Genomic DNA, 24,688 nt, shown 5'->3' on the forward strand with positions numbered 1-24,688 from the left:
TTATATCTTTCCTTTTGGATATTTGCCTGTTGGTGATTTTACTGCAACAAACAATGAACATTCCATATGCATAGACATTAACAAACTTTAACTCCCAACACATTGATGTGCACAAGTTTGTGACCAACGCTGGCATATCCCTGTGCTTACATATGAACTTGCACGGTTGCATTGTTTACCCAGATAAGAACATATATCAGGTGAGTCTCAAATATCTAGAAGACACTCTTATCACCTTTTTAGGTTACTCAAGCTGTCCCTCTTCATTTTCCCTTCATATTTTGTACCTTCTCTCATCAAACTTCATGGTGATAAATATAAATAAACCAAAGGAAAAGCCTATGTTTCAGATGGTCATTGTTGCAAATGCTTCTTCTATCATTGGCCAAGTTCCCTCTTTCATAATTGGTTGCTCAGAAAAAGTACTCAACGCACGTGAAGGATGTTAATATGTCATAATGACTGATACCCTATAAGATTGGTGCTGCAAAATCCACAAATTCCTCTAAGCCACATTAATGGTGTTCAGGTCCATGTGACTGCAACCTATATCATCAATTATTGGGCATATCAATGGCTACAATCACAAGAAGATTATGCTCGCATTTTTATCTCCACTCAAACTTGCTAATTGAGCATGAGTGAAAAATGCTGAATTTATAATTCCTCGAGTATGACCTAGAATATTTAATGCAAAGAGTTATCAATTACTAACTTGCTGAGTTAAGCACAAAAAGATAGAGAGAATGGGGTTAGCAGAGACCAAAACTTGGTCTCAATTATAGTGGGCACGTTGTCTGATTATGAAATGTAGGGTTCAAGGGTGGGCCAGATGTAATCTAGATTTATGTGCTTGATTAGGGTTTCTTTTTAAGACGATGCTTGCTTACAAGCATCAGCCAAACAGCATGCATAAACACTTACCAAAGAAGCAAACAAAAGTTTCCAACATAGGGAATGCCAGAAGATATACCAGCCAAAATAATGCCTACTATTTGCATTCATAAACATAGTCCCAGCATCCTTTGGACTCTAGCCAAGCAGAGATGATAATATTTGAACAAAATAGCATTGAAGGATAGGATTTACAAGAGCGGTAGGGAGGGAATGGGGGCAAAGGCATCTGAGTACCAGAAGAACTGATGCTGTTAGAAGCAAAATGCAGCATCCACCAACATGCATTGCCATCCCCGGACAATCCCCAAAAAGATAACTGTTTTTCCTCACCCCTTGTGATGAAACCTCACCTTTAACAAGAACTGCATCTTGACCTGTCCAACAACCATGGATTGTTGTTTAAGAAGGAATAGTGATGAGCGAATGAATAAGAAATAGTTGCAGAAGTATAAATTGTGTACAAATGGATACCAACCTGAGAAGTATCGTAGACAATATACTCGTTATAAAGTAGTTCTGATGCCCAAACTGATGAAGGAACAGGTCTCCCACAAGGCACAACAACTTCATCCTTCCATTTAACAAACTCAGATTCTAGAGGTACATTTTTCCCAAGTCCTTTGGTTGAGTGCTTCCCTTTTGGTGGCTTATCCATGTACTGTGGCGAAAGAAGTAATAATAAAATCATGAAAACAAAGTCAATTACATAATCCTCAAGGCAGTAACTAAGTTTTAAGAAATCATAGAAGCTCATGTAGCAATACAGATCAAGATACTAAGTCATTAGGTTAACGGTAGTGAACAGAGAACAATTGAACTATCCGGTTGCAATGATTGTGCATGGTGCATCTAGATTACTGGAGGAGCTATAATATTTAGGCACTTACCGTGGCCTTCTTGAGTTCATGCATTTTACCCAGAGCAACCTCACTTAACAGCATCAGGCCTACTGGATTTTTCTTGTCGACATAACAATATTGAGCACTCTTGCTAACTAGATCAGCGAAGTAAATTCCTTTGCCAAACTGATGACAAAAAATGGTAAACATCATGTTACATACATATGGCTTGTGTGTGTGTGTGTGCGAGCGAGAGAGAGAGAGAGAGAGAGAACCATATATCCTGTAACCGGAGCTTCTGGTGGAGCTATTCTCAGACCTTGACTGAGAATGCCCACAAAATTTGTCACCCGCGAACCTGGCAAATGCACAAAAGTTTCAGTCATCTGTCTCCCATAACTTTCAGAAAATATCAAGTACCACAACATTCAGTTTGTTGTTATCAGCAATACTATTTGGCAACAACATTAGTAGAGAAACAAGCACAGAAACTCATAAATAGCACCAAAATCTAAATTGAACTAACCCAAGTTATAAATCATAGCATACCATGCCATAGAAGCATCTTGTTTTCAAGTTTATCTCTATATGAAGCATACTTGTCAATTTCTCCTTCTCTATCAAGAGCATAAACCTCTTCCAGTTCAAGGGTCCAGTCCTGAGAACCAGGAAAATCTATAAGCAACAAAATTGGAGAAGCCCCATATAAAAGGGCAGAAAAAAATTCACTCAGTTTGAAGGCCATGAAATTGGTTATTGCCTTATGAGTAGGAGCATGAGTATTGAGAAGATATTTCTCCACTATAAGGAAATCTTCACTATCATGAGGCAAAGGAGCAACGGTACAATGGAGCTTATTGTACTTCTCATCAAGAGATTCATCCATTTCACTATCAAAACCAACAATTCTAGAAGCAATTTCGATATCTTGTAAAGCCTCTAGCATTTTCACCTGAAACATGAAAAAGAATCCATTTCAATAAACAATAAAATTAGCATAAATAGACAAGAGACATCTAAGAAAAATGTATAATTAAAGTAGACTTAGAGGCTTTTTGCGTCCCTGAATCTAAGAAAAATAAATATGCAGTTCAAATTAAAATCCTCATAGCTATCACCCTCTATATACTATATAGCCCAATGAGAGCCCATTCATTGTTGAAAAACACAAATTATTACAGCAAATATATCAACATAAATCAAGAAAATAAGATGCGATAAGAAAACATCATTACCTTGAATTTTTGTGAGGTCTAATTTAAATGTACTGGATTACAGAAACAATAGAAACTGGCCCACAAGCGAAAGGCAAGGATCTTAGTCATAATTCATGGAATAATAAGAAGTGCAGCACATGTGGCATGTACTAAGGATTAAAACCATAAAAACAAAAGCTTTACCAGGTTAATAGCGTAGTAATAAACATGAAAATCAGAAATCAGATATAACACAAGAATTCCAGACCGCTAACAAAGCTGAAAGTAGAAACAGGAAGATGGAAATGGGCTTATTCAGGCCACTCTAATTATGTTTGACTGAGATCCCTAAATATTAGGATCAATTACATCCTTTACTAATGATCAGAATGCATATTTAATCTGATCTGGTACTTCCTCCATCTGGCCCATTTTAACTACGTAGAGCAGTTTGGATTGGGCCATTTCTATGATGGATGCAACCCCAGTTCATATATTTACCTATGACTCAAATTTAAAAGCAATCAAGATCAGATTGGTTCATTACAATGTCCATGTCTTCAGGTAGCTAAATGGCATATAATAGCATGAACATTGCTCAGCCGAAGGGTGATAACTTGGATCTGGTTGGTCTTACAATTTCTAGAACTTTTAAAAGTCACATACTTGCAAGCGATAACCCCAGAAGGCAGAAGGAATAAAACCTCACCATTTAAACAGAGCCATATAAAATAAATAAATAAATAAATATTTTTTTCTGGAAAAAAGAAAAATCAATCCTGACATATTAGAAAAGCATGTTTTGAACAGACTGAATGTGTCTTGCCAGTTTGAAGCCACTCACCTTTGCCTTAACACCATCTTCATCTCTTATCACATGAGGATGAATTGAAGGAATAAGAGTGAAAAAGCGATTGCTAGCATCAACAATCAAGGTCTCCTTCACAACTAGTTCATGGCCATTACTATTATTTATTAGATTTTGTATCTCTGTCAAAGCTTCAAAGCCTGCAGAAGTGAATTAAAATGTAAAAATGATGGATTTCAAATCAGATTTTACAAGACTATTAAATGCAAGGAGTGCCTTTCTGTATATTCTTCTTGCTAAGCCTTCCGAGCGGCATCTCGGATAAATTGATCTCAAATTCTAGCATAGCAGCTCTGGAGAGCAAAATAAATGAGACATCATTTGCAAAACATTTTACAATTTGAAAGAATAAGCAGAAATGAGTCAATGATTAACCTGTAAGTTTCAACATCAAAAAGCATCTTCATTAATTCCATGAGTTTAGGTGAGAGTGAACTCTCCTTTTCCGGAGGATTCTTGTTTTTGGTGCTTCCTTAATCCCATAATCCTAACAAACCACCAAATCAATTAATAACACAGAAGAGAATCTAGAAATTGATCATGTCCAAATTCAACAAAAATTACATGAAACCTAAACATACAATTTCCAAAGGGAAAAATCTGCCTGGCTGCTTTTCAAAGTTCTCCTTAGCCTCCCATGATTCCCATGTATTTCCAGTTTTTTCAAAAAATAAACGTTTGAACTCTTGAATTGCATCAGATTTTGACATCTCTTCCAATTTTGTCCCACCAATTTTTTTATTCCCCACACGTCCCCATTTACGGAATACATAACAGGCTGAACCTTTGTCCTCCTGGATAATCTGAAGAATGTAATAACTTCAAGAATAACAAAGAAAGTCAGATTCAAACCACCACAAGACAGTCTGAAACCTTTAGTGGAGTTAATAGTTAATTTTTCCATCCAAATTATAATAATAAGCACCAAAGAGGAATTAGCATCATAGAAGAATTATGCCAAGTATCAATGCTTTATCAGAAAACATAATGCAACCAAGTCTACCACATTGCTGCAGGATGAACTGTAATAGCATTTCATGAGGCATTGTTCTTGGGATTGCACCCAATCAATGAAGCACAGTATACTTGACTCCAAGGACAGAGGAACACAACTGCTTCTAGGGGACAAGATGGAGTAATATGTAATATATATAACGAAATAGTGAATGAACTTAAATACAGAGCTTAGATTGAATAGTGGACATGACAAATCAGATGCCTCAGAAGGCATATAAACTTATTCACATACAAAGTCTCTTCTTCAGTTCCATCCTAATCAAGCACATCTCCAATGAAATCCATATTAAGGCTGAGGTGGATCATCTAGCTCTGTCAGATAATATTAGGTTCGCGAAAAGCATATATACACTAATTGGCATCCTATGTAGCGTTGGTACTTTTTCATCCAAGTTATTTTGTGAGTGATTGATAGGAAGATGATCCTTTGGATTTAAAATCCTTGCAATGTTTGGCATGTAAAAAAAAAATTGTTCATTAAAATCCATGGAAAATCACATTCCAATGTTTGGTAAGTAAGCACTTTCCTGGGAATATTTTGTTAATTTTCTAATATACTCTTCAATTAGTTAACCAGTTAATCCATGAAAAGTTAATATTTAACCAAGCTAAATGAAGTGGTATTTAACCCTCTCAATTCCCAAGCATAAAACATCTATTTAATCATGTTTGGGTATTTCTTAATAACCTTTGAAGACTTCATATTGTGTTGCATTAGTCCAAATCCTTCTAAGAGTAATTGGCCAAATATCTATCATGTGGATAAGATTGCATGGCCTTCTAATAACTCAAATTGCTCAATCACATTCAAAACAATAAGTAATTCAGCATTTGGAATTCTTAAAAGAGGTATAACTACAGGATTGTAAATACACAACACAAATTTTATAAGTAAATATACAGCACAAAATGATTTAATATAAAGTTAATATTTAAACATGCTAATTGTTTGCCTAGATTGTACAAAAAAGTGATTCAATATAATCACCAACATAAGAAGAGAAAGTTAACGTTTAACCATGCTAAATGTTTACATAGATCGTATAAAAAAGTGATTTAATATAATCACTAACATAAGAAGATAAAGTAAGTATATATATATATATATATATATCACTAGCATGTAAACAGATTGCACTCTAGATATCTCCATTAAGTACTCCCCTCACCAATAAGGATACACCTTTTTAAGACAGTTGTAATCAATTCAACACCTTGAATCTCGGAAAAAAATATTCTAGAAGAAGGAAAATAGAGAAAAAAAAGAGAGAATAGAAGAAGGCAAGCAGTAAGATAGCTTAAAAAAAAGAGAAGCGGCAAGGATTGGAAGAAAAAGAGAAGTAGTTGGAGCTAGTTTTAGTCGTTGAAGATGAAGGCATGTAGACAAAATCCATTTTTGCAACTTTCCCTCAACTTTCTGTCACTTTGGGAAAATAGATTCCTAACCCAACCCAACAGAAAATGATTCAATTATACGAAAGGGAGTAATTCCACTAGGTCCACGACTTTCCTTACAAAGAAACCATACCAACTGTGAAAAGTAATTCCACCCAATTAAATTCCATGGAAAGTTCTCACTTCCCATCATACCAAACGCGCTCCTACTGTTTTGATTCTAATTCCCAACTCCAGACTAAACCAAGTTCAGGTAAATCAGTAGAAAAAGATTGTTCAAGTGAGAGGGATTAAACCATCGACATTTATTTTATTGAGAATTGAACCTACATGATAATATCTTATTATTAGGGGTGGGCAAATGCTGCTTAAGCAGATAACGCCCTTCTTTCAAATATATTGATATTTAATGCAGCATTAAAAAAAGACCCTTGAAAATTAGTCACGAGCATTGTACTAGCATGCAGATGCAAATCACATTGGTATACAATGTCAGCCAGAACCAAACCTTACACATGCTTTTTATATCATTATGTTGCACTAAGGTGCCCAGATTATTTGTCCATGATCATTAAGAAATACCAGCTCCAAATGTTGCTTTATTGACATTTTTTGAAGCCATGAGAGCAAAATTTGCATTATGATAGAAGAGAATGATTTCTTAAGTACCAATCAATTGACCAACCCTTAGACAATCTAATGTGTTCCACAAATGAAGAAACAAGAACTTCAGTATGATGCATATAACAGCGAAAACGAAAATTTGACAATAAATCTTACCTATTAACTCCAGTCGACAGATCAGACATATTTAAAGTTGTATTATATATGCTTTTCCCATCCTCAAGAATGTGCCCTGTATCTTGCAGACCAGAGTCTTCATGCACAGCACTGTTTCCTTTCACTTTCACAGTAAGAGTACCTTCTCTTTGTGCCTCACTTGCTGGTTCAACTTTATATAAATCAAATGGAAGTGTTCCCTGCTTTTTCATACAATCACTTAAGTAATCCTCTCTCACCACTGGAATCTTCATTTTCCTATAAAAATGGACAAATCAAGTAAACCCACTAAACCAGAATAAGTGCCACCAAGCAAGGCAATAAGAAATATAGAAGCTATTCAGGTAATGATAAAAAAACCTGGCTTTTCTAATTTCAAAATCAGAGTCATTCACTTCTTCAATCACAACCAAACAGCTAGTATCTGAAAATGAAGAATGCCAACATCGAGATCAAAGTCAAACAGCCAAACTTGGCTCAATGGGATTTTGAATTAGAATCTTCCAGGTAAGAAATAAAGAAAACATCCTTTATAATTTTAGTTTAATTTCAAATAAAGAAAAGAGTATGCCTTTCTTAATTTTTGCATGAATTTGCACACCAACGTCTTCAAGTTTCCGCTTCCAATCCTCCTAAAATGTCAATAAACAAAAGGAATCATATTCTAATTTATAAACAGATGGAACTGATAATAATATGGAAACTATTCTTGAGGTAATGGTAAAGAAATTTTTTGATAAGGGGAAGATAAGGCCAAAAAGCCCCAAGTAAAATAAAATATTACAAGGAAAGACTGCAGCTTCTAGATGATTCCGCAATGAACTGCTTAATAATAGGAAAAAATGAGCGTTAATTTTTTGTTTTCTTGTAACCATTACCTTCATTTACACATTGAGAGTAACTAATAAACTAGCACAACCTGGAATATATATCACCTTTTTGTTCTTAATCAACTTTCACTGATTTCTACTGATATGAGCAAGTTATCCAGTATTAGATAATAGAGCATGAAAAAAAACCTAACTATGGCTTCATACTGTACAGAACAAGAAGCTAGAATAGAAAGTTGATAAGCTCCTTAATTAAATCAGCAGGAACAACTATGCACATATCCAGGCAACCTGGGGTTCTCCAGCTAAAGCAACTTTCAGTTCTTCCAATTTTCCACTAGCAGATGGTAGAGACATCGAGGACGTTTGAAGTCGCACAGATTTATCAGATAATGGTGGAAGCACTCGGACAGGTTTCTTCACTTTCTGAGACTTGAACCACTGCACCAAATCATTAGTTAAGACATATTTTGGATCAGAAACAAAAACTTCTAAATCTCCAAATTGAATAGCGTACATTTTTAAGATATTGACTGCTTGATTCTGCTGGAATTTTCCATTTCTCCTTGAGCCGAACAGGCTCAGTTGTAGAATATGAGCACTTGCTCCATGCTGATACATGACCATTGCAACGATATTGTCCACCAGAATAACACAACGGACCAGAACATATAGGGCAGCTTCCCAGTGGTCCAAATAGCATCCCATCAGCACTTGACAAGAGGCATACACCTATCAGTCTCATCCTTAAAAAATTCATAAAGTACTTGTACAACAGACACTTCAAGCAAGACATGCAATAGAAGAAGATTTCTAATTAAAATTCTGGTGGTCAAAGAGAGCAAGTGTTTCTTATAGTAAAGAGGGAGAAGGCAACTGTCTCATGACATTTTCAGTGCTCCTAGAAAGTAAGAATGAATCTCCAGAGAAGTGTAAAACCATCTTGCAGGGCCAAGCATTAATTGGAGAGAAGAAAGGGAACAACTCCAACTATAAAAACCATACGGTCCATACCAAATCAAGAAGAATTTGAAGAAACTTGGCACTATCCAGTAAACAGGAAATAAACAAAATAATAGCCAAATTAAAATTTAATATAGCAAAATATTATTATTTTAATTTTTGAAGGTTTGGATCTAGCATTACTGCATGACAACTGAAATCCACAGCCGAAAAGTAATATAGCATGTTATTAACAATCAAAATGTTTGTGGTAGTAGTAAAGGATGACTAGGACAAAACAAGAACAACACTCAAGGGCAATTCCAAGGATATTTATCAGTTTGATAAATGACTATCTAGCACTTCAGAAATTCATCTATACGAATATTATCCACTAACAGTTTCTAAATTTGTTTGGAATTGTACAAATGCGAAAGCAAAATTAAAACAAAGAGAAGGCAACTTTTATGCTACTCAGTCAATAAAGTTGCAAAAGGAATGTAGGTGCAGATGAAGCCAAAAACATGAATCAATGACTATATTTTTTTGAGTTACACCTCCCAGTCAAGAAATTACAAAAACTAGTGCAAGAGGTCACTTACAATGGGATAACACAAGCCATTTCAAATAAAGCAAAGCTAAAGGAAAATGGTCAAACTTGAATCCTTTTTCAAGTACATAACTTTCAACCACATATGTCTAATTTACCAGAAATTTGAACCATGAGAAGAAACCAAGCAAAACATAAAACCTGACTTTTAGGGGCCGTTTTGTTTGGAGAAATCTTGCTCAATTTCCCAAACATCTTGTAAAGACATGTAACACAACTATCTTTTATAGACACTAATTTAACAATATTCTCAAGAATATAACAGCTCCAAGATTTTAACTTTCCAACAAATCATGGTTAAGTGTTTCTCCTGAAGTACTTGTGCAATGACACACAATAGTTTGGTTGAAAATTGACGTAAGTATTTATTCCCCAAATCGACAGTTTTTTTGTCATATTTTACTTTATCTTGATTAAATGCATATTTTGACATATTTTGATTTCATGTATACATTTCATAATTGCATAAGAAAATCTAAATTCTTTTTAGGTCTGACCCATCTTTTCAATGGTAACAGCCTAACCTTTTATGTGCTAAATGTATCATTGGCATAAAAGAGTATTTAGGGAATTTAGTGTTATAACATGGTTATAGTCCCATCTAAATTATATGCATACCAAACATGTCAAATTAAAATACTTGTCAAGTTTTGAATTGAATTATTCACAAACCAAACATGACGTTCTAACATACTTAGGAGAATCAAATTCCCAGGAATATAGTTATCTAAGGGCACCTGGCAACTCATGAACAAACCACCTCTTTATAAGCTCTAAACTATGTTTGTTTTTAACGTGCTTATCAAAGAAGACCTTCGCAATATTATCACATTTAGATATCTTGAAAAAAAGAAGATATTCAATAAAAAGGAAAAAAGAAACAGCAATAAATAACTGACTAAATAATGAGGAATGAAATCATCAATATTGAACTGTACCGTGAGAAAATAATATTACCAGCGGTCTCTCAGATCAAATTCTGATCCAGATGAGTATTGCCCGTTTTCCTGAAGCATTTCTCGTAGCTCTGAAGCACTAACATGCTTCTTGAGCTCATCTTTTATATTCCACAAAGCCTTAGTTTGCTCCTCCAGTTTAGTGTCAAGGTCAGAAACATTTGAATCATGGGTTTTACTTGATGCACCAATTTTAGGCTGTTCTACATCATGTTTTGGAACTTTAGACTTGAGCTTAATGTTTTCAGTGTTCTTGCGCTTAATGCCTTTTGAAGTTGCTCCTTGCAAAGGTTTGTCTTCAGCTACTCCTGCTAGAGCTTTGTAAACCAATATCAAGTCAATTCAGGAAACTATTCTTTTGGCAAATGAAGAGCAGAGAAAGTTTAAAGCTGACTACCTCCTTTTTGGGGAGACTTATCCTTGACAAGGGAAGATACAGTTTGCTTCTCTTCAGGTGTAAGCTTGTCCCAGCCCGATATTTTTTCAATAATGGTTGATGGGGACATTTCTATGAAACATTTGACATGGTGCCACCCAAGAGCTCTTGCTCCTTGTCCCTCGGGTTTGGTTGAGACACGTACCTAAAACAAAAGGCATCAGGATACTAGTTAGTTTTCAAAATGCAAGGTCAATAATTAAAGGATCATCAAGTCACTTAGAAGTTTGAGAATCCTCTAACAATAAAAGCATATTCCGTTGAATACATGCAAAGTCTGATATTATTATTTGTAGAAAATGATATCACAAAAGTTTTTTACCCTACAAGCTATCTAACAAAACTATACTGGACCTGCATGTGCAACATCACATTGCTTTTCTGGTACAACTTGACCTAGGAGGCTGGATTAGCTCAAATTTACCTCTGATATCTTCGCTACAAATACCCTTCTTCTGTGGTCTTTAGAATGTGCCATCAAAGCAGCCTCACCTTTTGAAATAGTTATGTTTATGTTTGGCATATAAACTGTCTTTCAGCTGAGACTTTAACTCCCACAGAAGTTTCATTTATCAACTCTTGTATAAACTTTTACCAGTTTAAGAGTATCTAAGGGCTGTTATTGGTTGTATTGACTTACAAAGAAACAAAGAAGGCATATCTTTCTATTAGCCAATGAGTTATTCCAAAATATCTAACAAACTCGTCTCCATCCAAAAATCTCAAGGTAAAGATACGGGCAATTTTTCAGCTGTTGAATCTTCTGGGACAAAACATGTATTACAATAACTAATTCATTTTGGCCAGGTCAGGTAGGGCCATCTCATCATGATTGACTGTGCTGGTACTTTGTATACCAATAGCGCTGCTGGTTGCTGTCTGTGAGCTAGTTAACCAATTCTTAAATTTTCCCACAATGCTTATGCTACCGGATGCATATTAAAAATTTTTTAGTGCAATCAAGATAAATGAAATAAATCTTCATGAACATGATGGAAAATCTTTATAAGTGCAGTCAAGACATAAGAAGCAATAAGTAAGATGGCAACCTTGGCCTAGGAATGCCATCCTATTACAAAGTTGGCCCAACACAAATGATCATCTTACTTTAGAACGTTCCACATAAAGCCTATTAAATACAACACTGAAAAATAATGGAATAAAAAAATAAAATAAAATAAATCTTCATGACCTTGATGGAAAATCTTTTCAAGTGCAGTCAAGGCATAAGAAGCAATAAGTAAGATGGCACCTTGGTCTAGCAATACCATTCAATTACAAAGTCGGTCCAACACAAACAATCATGTTACTTTAGAACCTTCCACAGAGCCTATTAATACAACACTGAAACAAATGGAATATAAAAATAAAATAAAAAACCATCTCTCTCATCTAAATCTACTCAAATCATGTTATTGTAATCTTTACAGTCTTTTTGGTCCTGAACAATACAAACCTCCCCCCTCCTTGTTCAATTGGGAACCTAAATCCCACAAATGACTCAATTTAGCCTTTAAGCATACAAGAAGAGCACAGGAACAATCCCTAAACTATGAAGAAAATGAACATTACAGTTCTTATTCAATGTATAATTTAATTCTTTTGCACCAAAAACAAACTTTTTTTGTTCTCAGTGACCAAATTATATTTAAAAGTGCAATCCAGAGATGACAAGTGCAGTTACATCATAATATTATATCGTTTGTGAATGATCATTGATCAATAATGATATAATTAAATGTAATAAGAAGTTACATAGTTTTCTTGTTTTTTGATCAATCAATACCTCCTCTTAGAACAACTGTTTGTTATTAGTGAGACTGAACCTGAAGGTACATATTCATGTAATCCAATAAAAAATATGTATCATACATGTCAAGCAAATAAGATATTACAATTAAGAGAACAAGTCAGATATTTTCACCAACCGTTCCTTTTGTAATCTTCTCATTGCAGTGCTTACAAGAAGCACGAGATGTTTGAGAAACCTCGATGCCACACTCATTATTCACAGCCATAGATGACTTTGATGTGGAAGATGTATCCAAGGTTGTACCTTCCACATGCTTCCTCAACTTTTGTTGATCCTCCCACCGAAGCAAGTCTAGGCCTTCAACATCATCAAGGCTGATGATCAAGGTTAAATGCCTTAGTCAAGTCTAAAGCAAATGCTAATTAAGACATAAGGGATATTTGCAAAAGAAATGTAGCTAGAAATACAGCAGAATGAGAAAGAAAATAAAGACAAACATCAGCAGCAACTTGCACGTACGATTTGATCTGATTCTTCTTCTTGAGTATGCATCCAGCATGGTTCCACATCTGATACAAAAAAATAAATAAATAAACTCAATTAGACTAAAGAGATTACTAGGAACAAATGATTTCAACATAAACAGGTGTAGGAAAAGTATTCCTGCTTATTAGCTTGAGCACAAAGATGAGAAACTAAGGAAGTTAATGTAATCCTGGATGATGGTTATTAAAATATGAAGCATTAGAAAACCAGGAATTATGCACACTGCTAGAGTATTGTCTATGTTCAGAATAAACCTCCTTGACAATTAAGTTCTCTCCATGAATTTCCTTCCTAACATTATATAGAGTGAGAAGTAATTCCATATGATAATGTTTCTCACAATCAGAGAACCTGTAAAGACACAATTCATTGCATTGGTATTTCTTACAAGCCCAAGCCCTTATCCAAATGAGAAAAATCAATGCAAATAGAAAGGAGCAACTAAAGCAAGCAACACAGAGAAAAACACACACACACACACACAAACACTGAAAATTGACATAAAAGACAGTCTTTGAGAATCAAGATGCAATTAAGTATCAAAATAATACAAGAAATTTGGAGGCATCGAAAATAAGGTGAAGAAAAGGAGCACAGTGGGGTTGCAATAGTGACTAGCTGGAATACAATAATTCATGACAAACCAAACCCCAACTCAATAGAAAACCCTAAAAAATGCGCACATTGCACAGATTACACAACCAAGTTATCAAACACATCAGAAAACCGAACAAAACCAAATGAAAACCCCAAAGCAACCTACCACTAGCACTGAGCAACCGAAAAAACTCAACCCTAAAAAAAAAGGAAAAAAACCCAAGAATCACTCTTTCAAGAAGCAAGATTAACGAAAAATGAAAACAAATACAAGAAAATCGAAGACAAATGGAAGGGAGGGGGTGCTCACAGGCATGAAACCATCGAACTGAGTGGCAGCTACCATCTTGCCGAGGCGGAGCTGTTCCTTATCGATGGGGCTTTTGCACGACTTGCAGGACGAGCGGCCCGACTTGGCGTACTCCGCCTTCCAGGGCTTCGGCGGGTTCGCCGCCATTGACGAAGAGCAAGAAGCAGGGAAGAGGAAGAGAGAGCAAGAGAACGAGAGAGAAAGGGCTTTAGTTTTTCAGGGCTTCTTTGGTAGCTTATAAAGGAGGCATTTTTGGCCTCGTTCTTGTTGAGGAAGCTGGCGCATTTTAGCGCGGACCAAGAAATATGGGGCCCATTTTTAGGAAAATGTGGACCCTCTTTTGAGAAATGTGGGGCCCTTCTATGGAGTGTAGCATTCTGGTGTGAAGGGTCTAAAATAGATTCGGGTTTGGGTTTGGGTTTCGATAGCAACGAGTGGCCGCGAGCCAACTCTTAGCCCGAACTCACTTGTTTTCAAAGACGAAACTAAGGGGGTTAGTAGGAGCTTCAGCCCCCTTGGTACCGGTGTTCTTCTTTGTTTGGCTGAAAGACATAGAACCAGCCCGCCCAGCAGCCCCTCCTCAGTTCGTATTGGTGACGCTCGCGGTAGCCGAAGTCAGTGGCGGAACCAGGATCCACTACAAAAAAAAACAAAATCACAGTTAACCAATAATATAAGTTTTGATTAAAATAACCATAATTTGAAAACATACACCATAAAAAAACATAAAACAGTTATCTAGGGACACTTGAACTAGAACCGACACCAGTTCTAGTGTTGAACACACGAGGCATGCGATTAAGAGGAGATAACTGCATTCAACGAGTTTGCATTTTCTGAAAACGTTGTAGAATTGCTTCATTATCAATATTTCCAAAAACCTCCCGCTCAATATAGACAACCAGACTATCGTTCATCCATTCATCTCCCATTTTGTTGTGCAAGTCAGTTTTCACAATATTCATTGCCGAAAACACCCTCTCAACACTAGCTGTCGCAACTGGCAAAACCAATGCTAACTCAATAAGGCGATAAACAAGCAGGAAAATAAAACATTTTCTTGTCTTAACCATCTTCCTAGCAAAATCTCCCAAGTCCCTAATATTTGTAAAATCTTCATCATACCGCACATCGTAAATGAAGGTGGCAAGTTAATCCTCAAGCATCATGCATTCAGTCATTGAAAAATCTTCGGGATAAAGCTTTGCAAGGCTGAAGTAGCTTCTGGATGTTAAATTTGGAGAACGAGTCCCTTGGATCAAGGCATGACATGAGAAGAAGTAACTCTATGCTAGCTTCTGGAAAACGGTTTTGTATTTCTTGTGCAATCAAATCAATAACCTAATATTGCAATAATAATAATAAAATTAGAAATAATACTAAAAGAAAATATCAATGGTTTTTATAAAAGCATAATAAATATAAAAAATAATAATAACCTCGCAGAAAATCTCCACGTGGTAATAGTGAAAAATGAGTAATGGCTTGCCCCTCTCACCTAGAACGGCCACGAATTCTCATATTATCATCCATATTAGGTACTGGGATCGAGTTGTTTTCACAAAAAAAGCTAACCTCCTCTATAAATTCCTTCCATCCAGTCTCCCTTAAGCCTTGAAGCCAAGCTATCAAACGCATGGCTTGAATAATATTCCGATTCATTTGTTATCCCTAACAAGCGCCTCATCAAATACATTATGAATACAAACTGATAATTCTCCATTTTTTTAATTAAACTTGCCGCGATACCTCTATTATCATTAGAATCACCATCATCATGCACATTTTGGAGTACCTCTAACACTGAAGTCCACATAGAGATTAGTCGAAGAATTGTAGTGTAATGCTATCCCCAACGAGTATCCCCTGGTCGTGCTAAGCTGGATTCTTAGTTTTTTCCTCCGTCACTAATTATCTCTTCTTTCTTTAACTGCTCAACCAATTTATCATGATGTTGTTGCCGAAATTGGTCTTTCCTTTTGCACGATGCTCCGGTCACATTAACAATCATAGTAACATATTGAAAAAAAATCATTCACATTCCTATTATCTTTAGCAATAACAACAATCACTAATTGAAGTTGGTGAGCAAAACAATGGACATATCTTGCATATGGATTTTATTTTAGGATAAGTGCCTTCAAACCATTGAATTCACCTCGCATATTTGATGCTCCATTATATCCTTGCCCTCTCAGTCTTGAAAGAGACAGCCTATGTTTAGAAAATAAACAATCAACAGCATTCTTCAAAGAAATGGTAGAAGTGTCAGGCACATGAACCATAGAAAGGAATCGCTCTATCACATATCCATCTTTATTTACATATCATAGAATAACTCACATTTGCTCTTTCACTGAGATATCCCGAGCTTCATCAATCAAAAGGGAAAAATAATTGTCCCCAATATCATCAACAATAACATGTGTAATCTTTCTGTACAAGCATTTGCTAACTCCTTCTGAACCTTTAGGGAAGTCATTTGATTATTTCCAGGGGCGTTTTGATTAACTGTCCTCCAAACTTCTTCATTTCGTAGGCTATACCACTCAAGCAACTCAAGAAAATTACCCTTGTTTAATGAGCTCAAGGACTCGTCATGTCCACGGAAAGCTAGGCCTTGCTTCAAAAGAAAACGTATCACATCCAAAATCGCAGTTAAACGAATACGGTATGCAACCTCCATCTCATGTGAATGTGCTGCTAATTGGTGTGATACACTCTGCCTTTGATTTTAGAAGCTTTGAAATTGTACTCTAGCATCGTTATGTGCACTGTTCACATCACCAACATGTTCTACAAAATTTATCTAATGCTTTTTTTCCAATTATTGAACCCCGTCTTGGTGAATGCATCTTCTCCTATTTGACTTACTCTATTTGACTTGAAATATAACACCAAAAACAAAACACTGCATCTTTGGTCACACTATACTCCAACCATGGATGTTGTTTAAACCAAGCATCCTGCAAGCTCCTCTTTTGTTTGCCATACTCTTTCTGTGGAAAATTGTGCCCAGTTGGTTGACAAGGGCCTCTAGTCAATTATTCCCTTCTAACTTGATCTCTAATCCCGATATCAAAATCTTCAATCGGCTTTCGCAGTCCCGAGTCACTAATAATGTCATCTAGATCAAAATTAGCATGAGCATTCTTCTCTTGATTCAGAGCCTAATGGTGCTTTGCAAGCATTAGATGACTCTCCACTTCGTGGTCGTTTAATTAAAAATTTATTCATACTCTGCAATACGCAATTGACAATCCCAAATTTATCAAAGTGTTGGATGAGTCATCAAGACTATTTATTTTAGTACATTGGCAATGTTGCTAATCAAATCATTAATCAAGATTAAAGAACAATTCAAGCTCAACATTTATATATTTTATTATTTTCATTAGCAGTTGAAGCATTGTGTCTAGTTGTGTGTGAAGCTTAGATTTAGTTGGTGTTTAATTATGAATTAGTTGTATAGTTATTCACATGTCAGTTATTCTTCATTAATCACTATGTTGTTCCCACTGAATACATAAGCATATTTACATAAACTCATTCACAATTTTGCAAGTGAAAGGAGCTTTGCATCACTGGTTGCCTATCAAACAATTTTGCAAGTGAAAGGAGCTTTGCATCAACTAGAAGTCTAGAACAAGTAATGATAATGAATAGAAAGTATTTATTTAATTTTGTTGGATAATCTCCTTGAAATAATCAAAAGTAGATGACTAGGGCCTTGTTTGGATTGGCTTTTGGAAAACCCAGAAGTGTTTTTTTATAAATTAAGCACTTTTGGGTTCCAAAAATGGTGTTTGTATTGCCTTTTCTGAAAAAGCAGAAGCTGTAAAAAAAAGTTGAAAAACAGTTTTTTTTCAAAAGCTAGTCATGAACAGCTTATGAAAAAAAAAAGTTGTTTTTAGCTTATTTTTACTGCTCTATTTCTACATAAAAGCTAATCCAAACAAAAAATACAAAAAGTGCTTAACTTACTCTGGATAAACACTTTTTTTCAGAAGCACTTCTACTAAACTATAAAAAAGCACTTTTTTTATAAGCCAATCCAAACAAGGCCTAGATGGTATAAGCTTACCTTGGATAAACCAATGATAAGCAACTAAACAAGAGTTGGATTTTCTAAACAATTGGAACCTGCTTCCTGCCACAACAAAATGAGCAATAAAAAATTAATAAGAAACTTTATAATTAATTTTGTCAATAATGAAAGGCCTAGCTTTTAATTTGTAATTTGTAAACACATCATTCATTCAGATTTACTCATTCACATATATGATATATTAAACAATAAAACTAATTAAAAAATAAAAGACAAACCAAATGAAACTCTCATCTTTGAACAACTGAACTATGAGCTGATTTTCAACAAACTCTCAAATCATTAATCAATATTCAAGAACCAATCAATGGATTGAAAATCTCTAAATCGGGCAAGATGAATTGATGAAGAACTCTCACTACTCAAGAGCAATGGAAAAGTGGAAATTGGAAAGTGGATTACCAAGCTGGATGAGTGGATTGCTAGAGCACTCACGGGTTCAACAAGAATAAAAGTATTAACATTGGGATTAGATGCTTTAAGCCTAATCAATTAGTTATGTTTTTTTAAAAGCACAACAAAAAGTAGTCATTGGATGAATATCATGTGGTTGATCAATGAGTTCATTCTCCAAAGCTTGAAGCCTTTAACTTTGATTAATGGTGGACCCAGACCATTGAATCATCGGTTCATTTTACAAAGCATTAAGCCTTTAACATTGATAAATTAATGGTGGACCCAGTGGATCATGGCCCATTCTTGCCAATCTGACCCATTTCACTTGAACTTGAAGGGAAAAGGAGGCTGAACTAGTAACTTGAGGCGGGCTGAAATCTTGGTGAACTTCGGCGACACTGTACATCGGTGGCTTAACCTCCGGGGCAAGGGGGGTTGAAGCCCCCTTTGCCCCCTAGATCCGCCACTGGCCGAAGTCACCGAAGGAGTGGACGAGGATGGCGGTGCGCTCGTCGTCGGCGGTAAAGATCTTGGCAAGGAAGTCGTCGGTGTAGTGGACGACGCCGCACGAGTAGCACACCCGTGTGAAGGTGCCCAGATCGACGATGATGCCGCCCTCGCTGTAGCTCGAGCACACTGCCATCATTAAAGAGACTCACAAAAGAGACAAAGGTTTGAATTTTATAGGCTTTATATGGGCTCGATAATGATGGCCCAAGAATAGATACTGGGCTTGGAGTTTGAGCCTTGTTAGAATAGTGGTTATTTTTTTATTTTTATAATAATATATATTTAGTACTGTTATATAATCCGGAGTTTAAAACATAAATATTAGTTTTAATATAAATCACATTGTTTAGAAATTTATTTATTAATTAGAAAATTAATTCCATTAGTCAACTTTGGTATTTGAATTCTATTTTAGCAACATTGTTTAAAGAACAATTAATATAATTTATATTTTTATGTTATATTAATTGCATAGCAAGGAAGCTTAGTTGGTAAAATCTACAATTTAATATTATTTATTTTTATATAAACAAAAATTAGCTTATTTTCAATCACATCATTCATAGTTGAATTATACCAAACTTTCTGACAATATGATATAATAAAAAGATCAAACAAGAGGAATGCTAAAGCTCTTAACAATATGATATTCATTTCATTGAAGATCAAGAATTACTAGAAATTAGTTAAAAAAAGAGAGAAAAAAATTAAGAAATCCATTGACCATAGCCAAGGCCAAGAAAGGCATCAGAGATCTACTACTCGATCAAAACTAATCTTAAACCACACATCAGATAAGATCAACATTTTATGCTTTTTTGTGATTATTTTAATTAAATGTCACAATATCACACTATTTTGTATCTGAAATATTTTTAAATTTTTGCAGTAAGCCCCGCCCCCCACCCATAATCAATAAGTCTTGGTTTCTCCCCCCCCATAATCAATAAGTCTTGGTTCGTCCTATATATATATATATATATATATATATATATAAGCCTTTCAAAACCTAAAAAACCCAAACACCAATGGTATACATTATTGAATACAAACAAACAAACAACCCTATATATATATGTGTGTGTATTATTTTTGATACTCAAAAAATTTAAAAGCAAATAAATAATCTTAAAGCATTGTTATCTTTATTTTATAGATATTGGGCCGACCCTGCCACAAAGATTACAAATCCTAGGGTAAAACCTTCATTACCTTGATCCCCAAAAAGTCTAATCTTGTCTCTGTTTCTAATTTTAGACCAATCTCTCTTTGCAAATGTTTGCTATGAGATTATCTCCAAAATGTCATACATATTTTGGTTGGCCCGGAACAAAGTGGGTTTCTCCCTAGCCGTGGCGCTTATAATAACATAATCGCAGCCCATGAGATAGCCCTTAGCCTTGAAACTGATCCTCGTATACACCTTAGGATGATTTACAAAATAGATATAGAAAAAGCATTTTATATTATTGAATGGACGGTTGTTATTGCTACCCTCTAGAGAATGAATTTTCCAGATAATTGGATAGCTTGGATTCAATCTTGCCTCTCCTCTGCTTCCTTCTTTCTTATTCTTAATGGCCACCACACTTCTTGGATTAAGAGTACCAGAGGCGTTAGTCAGAGGGACCCTATTTCCCCCTCTCCTTTTTCTTCTAGTTTCTCAAAATCTTACTGTTAATCTAAACAAAGCTCTTTCCCTTGATTTGGTGCCTGGTTTCAACAAAAATCTCTCTAGCAATTTCAATCATTTAATGTTTGCTGATGACATAATCTTTGTCATCAAGGCTTTTAGTAATTCAGCCAGAAATTGTGTTCTTTGTTTGATCTTTATCAAGACCTTACTGGTCAGTGGTCCAACCTTCACAAATCAACCTTCTTTGTTCCTTCCTGGTATAATAAAAAACTTGCAAATTCTATCTCCAGGATATTAGGAATTAATCTAGGGAATTTCCCCTTCACCTACTTGGGAATCCCTATCTCTCCTAGAAGGCTCACTATTAATTAGCTTCAACACATCCCAGATAGAGTTAGGACTTCTATTCAAATGTGGAATCGCTCCTCTGTTTTTATTGCTAGTATGGTAGTTCTTCTAAACAACACTATTTTTGCAATTCCTAACTACATTCTCTCTGTGATGAATTTACCTAACACCATTCTAGATTCTATTTCCAAGCTTGCTCATAATTATCTCTGGGGTATGAAAAGCAATAATATTGGTTTTTATTTAGTTGGTTGAACAATTACTACTCTTAGCAAACTTGAGGAGGGTTTGGATTTGCGCAATCTTAGGCTTGTCAAACATTCTTTAATGGCTAAAAATATTTTTGTCATTCTTAATTCTGACAGAAAGATTTGGATTGATATCTTTAACTACAAGTATAAAGATTGGCATGTTTGGAATCTTGGTAGAGTTTCCCATTCTTCTTGGTTTTATAAATCAATTTGTAACACTGTTTTGATTCTTTAAAACCCTATTTTGTTTGAGAACTTGCAATCCTTCTAATGCTGATTTATGGAAAGATCCATGCATCTTTGACCTTCCTATTTTTTAGAAGCCTACTTTCTTAAATATGGCTATTCATTTTGAGAATATGCAGTTTTCAGACCTCATTAATTCTGATCATCTTTGCTTGACTAACCTGGACTTATTATTTGGAAATTCTCTGGAATGGAAGTGTATTTCAAAAATCAGAATTGACCCCCTTGAAAAGAATTATTGGGTTTGGTGTCCTCTCTCTTGTAAGTCTTCCATTACTGCTACTATCTATGATCATATCAACCATGTAAATTCTCCCTCGGATCCCTGGAATGGTTGGTATGCTATCTGGAAACTTCCAGTTTTACCCCAAGTTAAGATATTTATGTGGAAGTTGACTCACGGGAAACTCCCAACTGGAGCATATATTTACAGTCCAAATATTGACTTTATTTGGATTAACTTGTCAAAAAAGTGCTTTTTTTAGTTTAGTATAAGTGCTTCTGAAAAAAAGTGCTTCTCCAGAGTAAGTTAAGCACTTTTTTTATATTTTGTGTTTTGATTAGCTTTTTTGTAGAAGCAGAAGCAGAAGCTGTAAAAATAAATTAAAAAACATTGTTTTTAAGAAGCTGGTCATGACTAGCTTCTGAGAAAAGTAGTTTTTCAGCTTTTTTTACAGCTTCTACTTTTGCAGAAAAGCAATACAAACAACTTTTTAAAACCCAAAAGTGCTTAAATTATAAAAAAACACTTCTGGGTTTTCCAAAAGCTAATCCAAACAAGCCCATTAGCCCTTTCTCCCTATGCCCTTTATGCGGTCTTGATAAGGAATCGACCTATCACTTAATTTTGAAATGCAGCAAAATCCTTCCCTGTTGGCACGAGCTTTATAGCAAGCTTGGTTTAAATAGAAATGATATAAATCACCTCAGCTTTGGGGCCTGGCTAGTTGAGAGAAACAACTCCTTTGCTGATAACTCACAGTTTAAATCCCTAATAGCCACTACTACCTAGCTTATCTAGAAACTTCGTTGTAATGTAATCTTCCGCCAAAATCTAGCCAACATTAGAGCAATTGTTTCTTGATCTTGGTTGTAATGCATGGACTTTATAATCAGTCCTTACAGGGATGGTTCTAAACTAGCTCTTAAAACTTGTTCCATTTCCATTTTTACTAATGCTTCTTAGAGCTCTAAGACTACTCTATCAGGATTGGGCTTTATAATCATTACTAATTTGAGTAGTATTATGGTTGCAGGAAGCACGGGGGCACAAGCTGATTCTCCTATCATGGCCGAATTTGTAACTGTCAACCTAGCACTCAAAATTTACTCTACAAAGAGATGGAAGCCAGACCATATTTGTTGCGCCTATCCAAGGATTTTACAGTTTTTGAAGAGTTTCAGTCCCTGCATAGCTTGGCATATTAGCGAGGAGTATCATACTTTGAAGAAGTCTTTGGAAAATCTTGGAAATCCCTTCATCAAGACTATATCGAGAGATGATAATAAAGCTATTGATGCTCTTGCAAATTTTGGCAAAATGAATTTTCATCTCTCCCTTTTCTTTCAAGGAATGGAACAACCGAATTAGCTGGAGGATCTTTGCTCTAGGAGAAAATATCTTCTTTTAGCTTTAAGCTCTTTGTTCAATAAAAAAATTACAATTATATATATATATATTGGCATCCCCAGAATTTCAAAAATTAGAGAGAGAATGATGAAGAGAGACACAACAAGCAAAGGAATAGAAACAGTAGAATGAATAGTTCTAAAACACTACAAGAGTTAGGATTTTTAGTGACAACATTTTTGTGTCACGAGGTTATTTTGCCACAAATATTAGGGTTTTTGTGTGAAAAAAGTAACATACACTATTGTTTACCTTAATTATGATAACTTATGTTTTTGTCACTATTATAGTGATAATTGTGACAATTTAGTATATGCCACAATTAAATTGTCACTATTAATAAATTAACAGTGGTAAAATTTCTTTTGTGTCGAATGTTCGTTGCTAGAAGCATACAATATTTTATGTCAAAAATTTCTTGATGAGAATGATGTGTGTGAGATCGAAAATACGCGTTTGGCATCATGTCTGTGAAGAGAACACCATATGGCACATCGAAACACAAATATCATATTTATTTCCTAGGTTCTTCCATTCCTAATAGAGGCAAGCCCCTATTATTAATTACCCTAGAATAGTATCTTGGGAACCTTGGATTAAGGGCAAAAGTACAAGTAAAAGGTAAGACAAATTTGCGAATTATAAATTTTGTTATTTTATTGCATATATTCAATACATCATTTATATGTCAATATATGACTTTCTTTATATATATATATCATATATCGTTGGTGCTGCCTGTGCCTTGCCACCACGTTGCGTGCCTCATTGCAGTCTTGAAATAAATATTTCATGATTGTCTTAAGTATTTTTATAATTTTTGTTGCCGTTTTGAAATGAATAAGTCACCGCTGCTTGTGCCTTATCACCACATTGCATGTTGTATTGTCACTTTAAAATATATATCTCATTGCTGTCTTGAGATCATAAATTTAGTCACTAGCCTAGAGATAAGCACCCTTGTTGTTGCTTTGAGATTAGCAGTGCATATTTCTCTGCTATCCATTTGCTTGCATATCATTTCCAGATTTTTTTAATTTATTTGATCCACACTTATCATAGTGGGTTCTATTTATTTATTTATTTTTAGGGGGCATGTGAGTATATAGCATGCACACTTCTCATTTTTTATTTCATTTATTTATATCATGCACGTATGCATGCTTTCTCAACTTTTATCTCATGCACTTGTGCATGCAAATTTTTTTTTATGCCCATATGCATGCATGACTTGCTCATTAGACACATTTAATGCTTCTCATTCTTTCTCTCCCATCATTGTAACGTATCATTTCTCATATATTTTCATTTTATTATTTTTTTTATTTGTTTATTTGCATGTTTTTTTTTCTTTTTTTTATGCATTGAGATAACTCCATGCTTATCATTTTCGTCCCATGTACGAAGGTGGGGCCCGCTTTTTTTAATTATGATACCCGTGAGGATTTGTTCATTTGAATTTTTTTATCAAGCATGTATGCATGCTTCTCATTTTCTCTATTTTTTATTTTTATTTTTTTTATCATTATTTTATTATTTTTTTTGTCATGCATACTTCTCTTTTTTTATATTATATATTTTTTTGCATGCT

General features: G+C 35.0%; 1 protein-coding gene across 1 annotated transcript; it reads right to left on the minus strand.

The window, feature by feature from the left end:
• Positions 1 to 968: 968 nt before the first annotated feature.
• Positions 969 to 14,193, minus strand: LOC120256771 (poly [ADP-ribose] polymerase 1). Its single transcript, XM_039264435.1, is given in 21 exon segments — positions 969 to 1,271; positions 1,373 to 1,555; positions 1,785 to 1,922; positions 2,012 to 2,094; positions 2,286 to 2,394; positions 2,497 to 2,688; positions 3,777 to 3,940; positions 4,017 to 4,093; positions 4,176 to 4,269; positions 4,272 to 4,287; positions 4,382 to 4,619; positions 6,993 to 7,250; positions 7,353 to 7,416; positions 7,564 to 7,624; positions 8,114 to 8,263; positions 8,340 to 8,535; positions 10,332 to 10,641; positions 10,728 to 10,911; positions 12,695 to 12,893; positions 13,039 to 13,088; positions 13,973 to 14,193. Coding segments are annotated over 21 exon segments (2,961 nt in total). The 5' UTR covers positions 14,120 to 14,193; the 3' UTR covers positions 969 to 1,223.
• Between the last annotated feature and the right edge of the window lie 10,495 nt (positions 14,194 to 24,688).

Source organism: Dioscorea cayenensis, unplaced genomic scaffold, assembly GCF_009730915.1.
Source record: "Dioscorea cayenensis subsp. rotundata cultivar TDr96_F1 unplaced genomic scaffold, TDr96_F1_v2_PseudoChromosome.rev07_lg8_w22 25.fasta BLBR01001638.1, whole genome shotgun sequence".
NCBI lineage: Eukaryota > Viridiplantae > Streptophyta > Magnoliopsida > Dioscoreales > Dioscoreaceae > Dioscorea > Dioscorea cayenensis.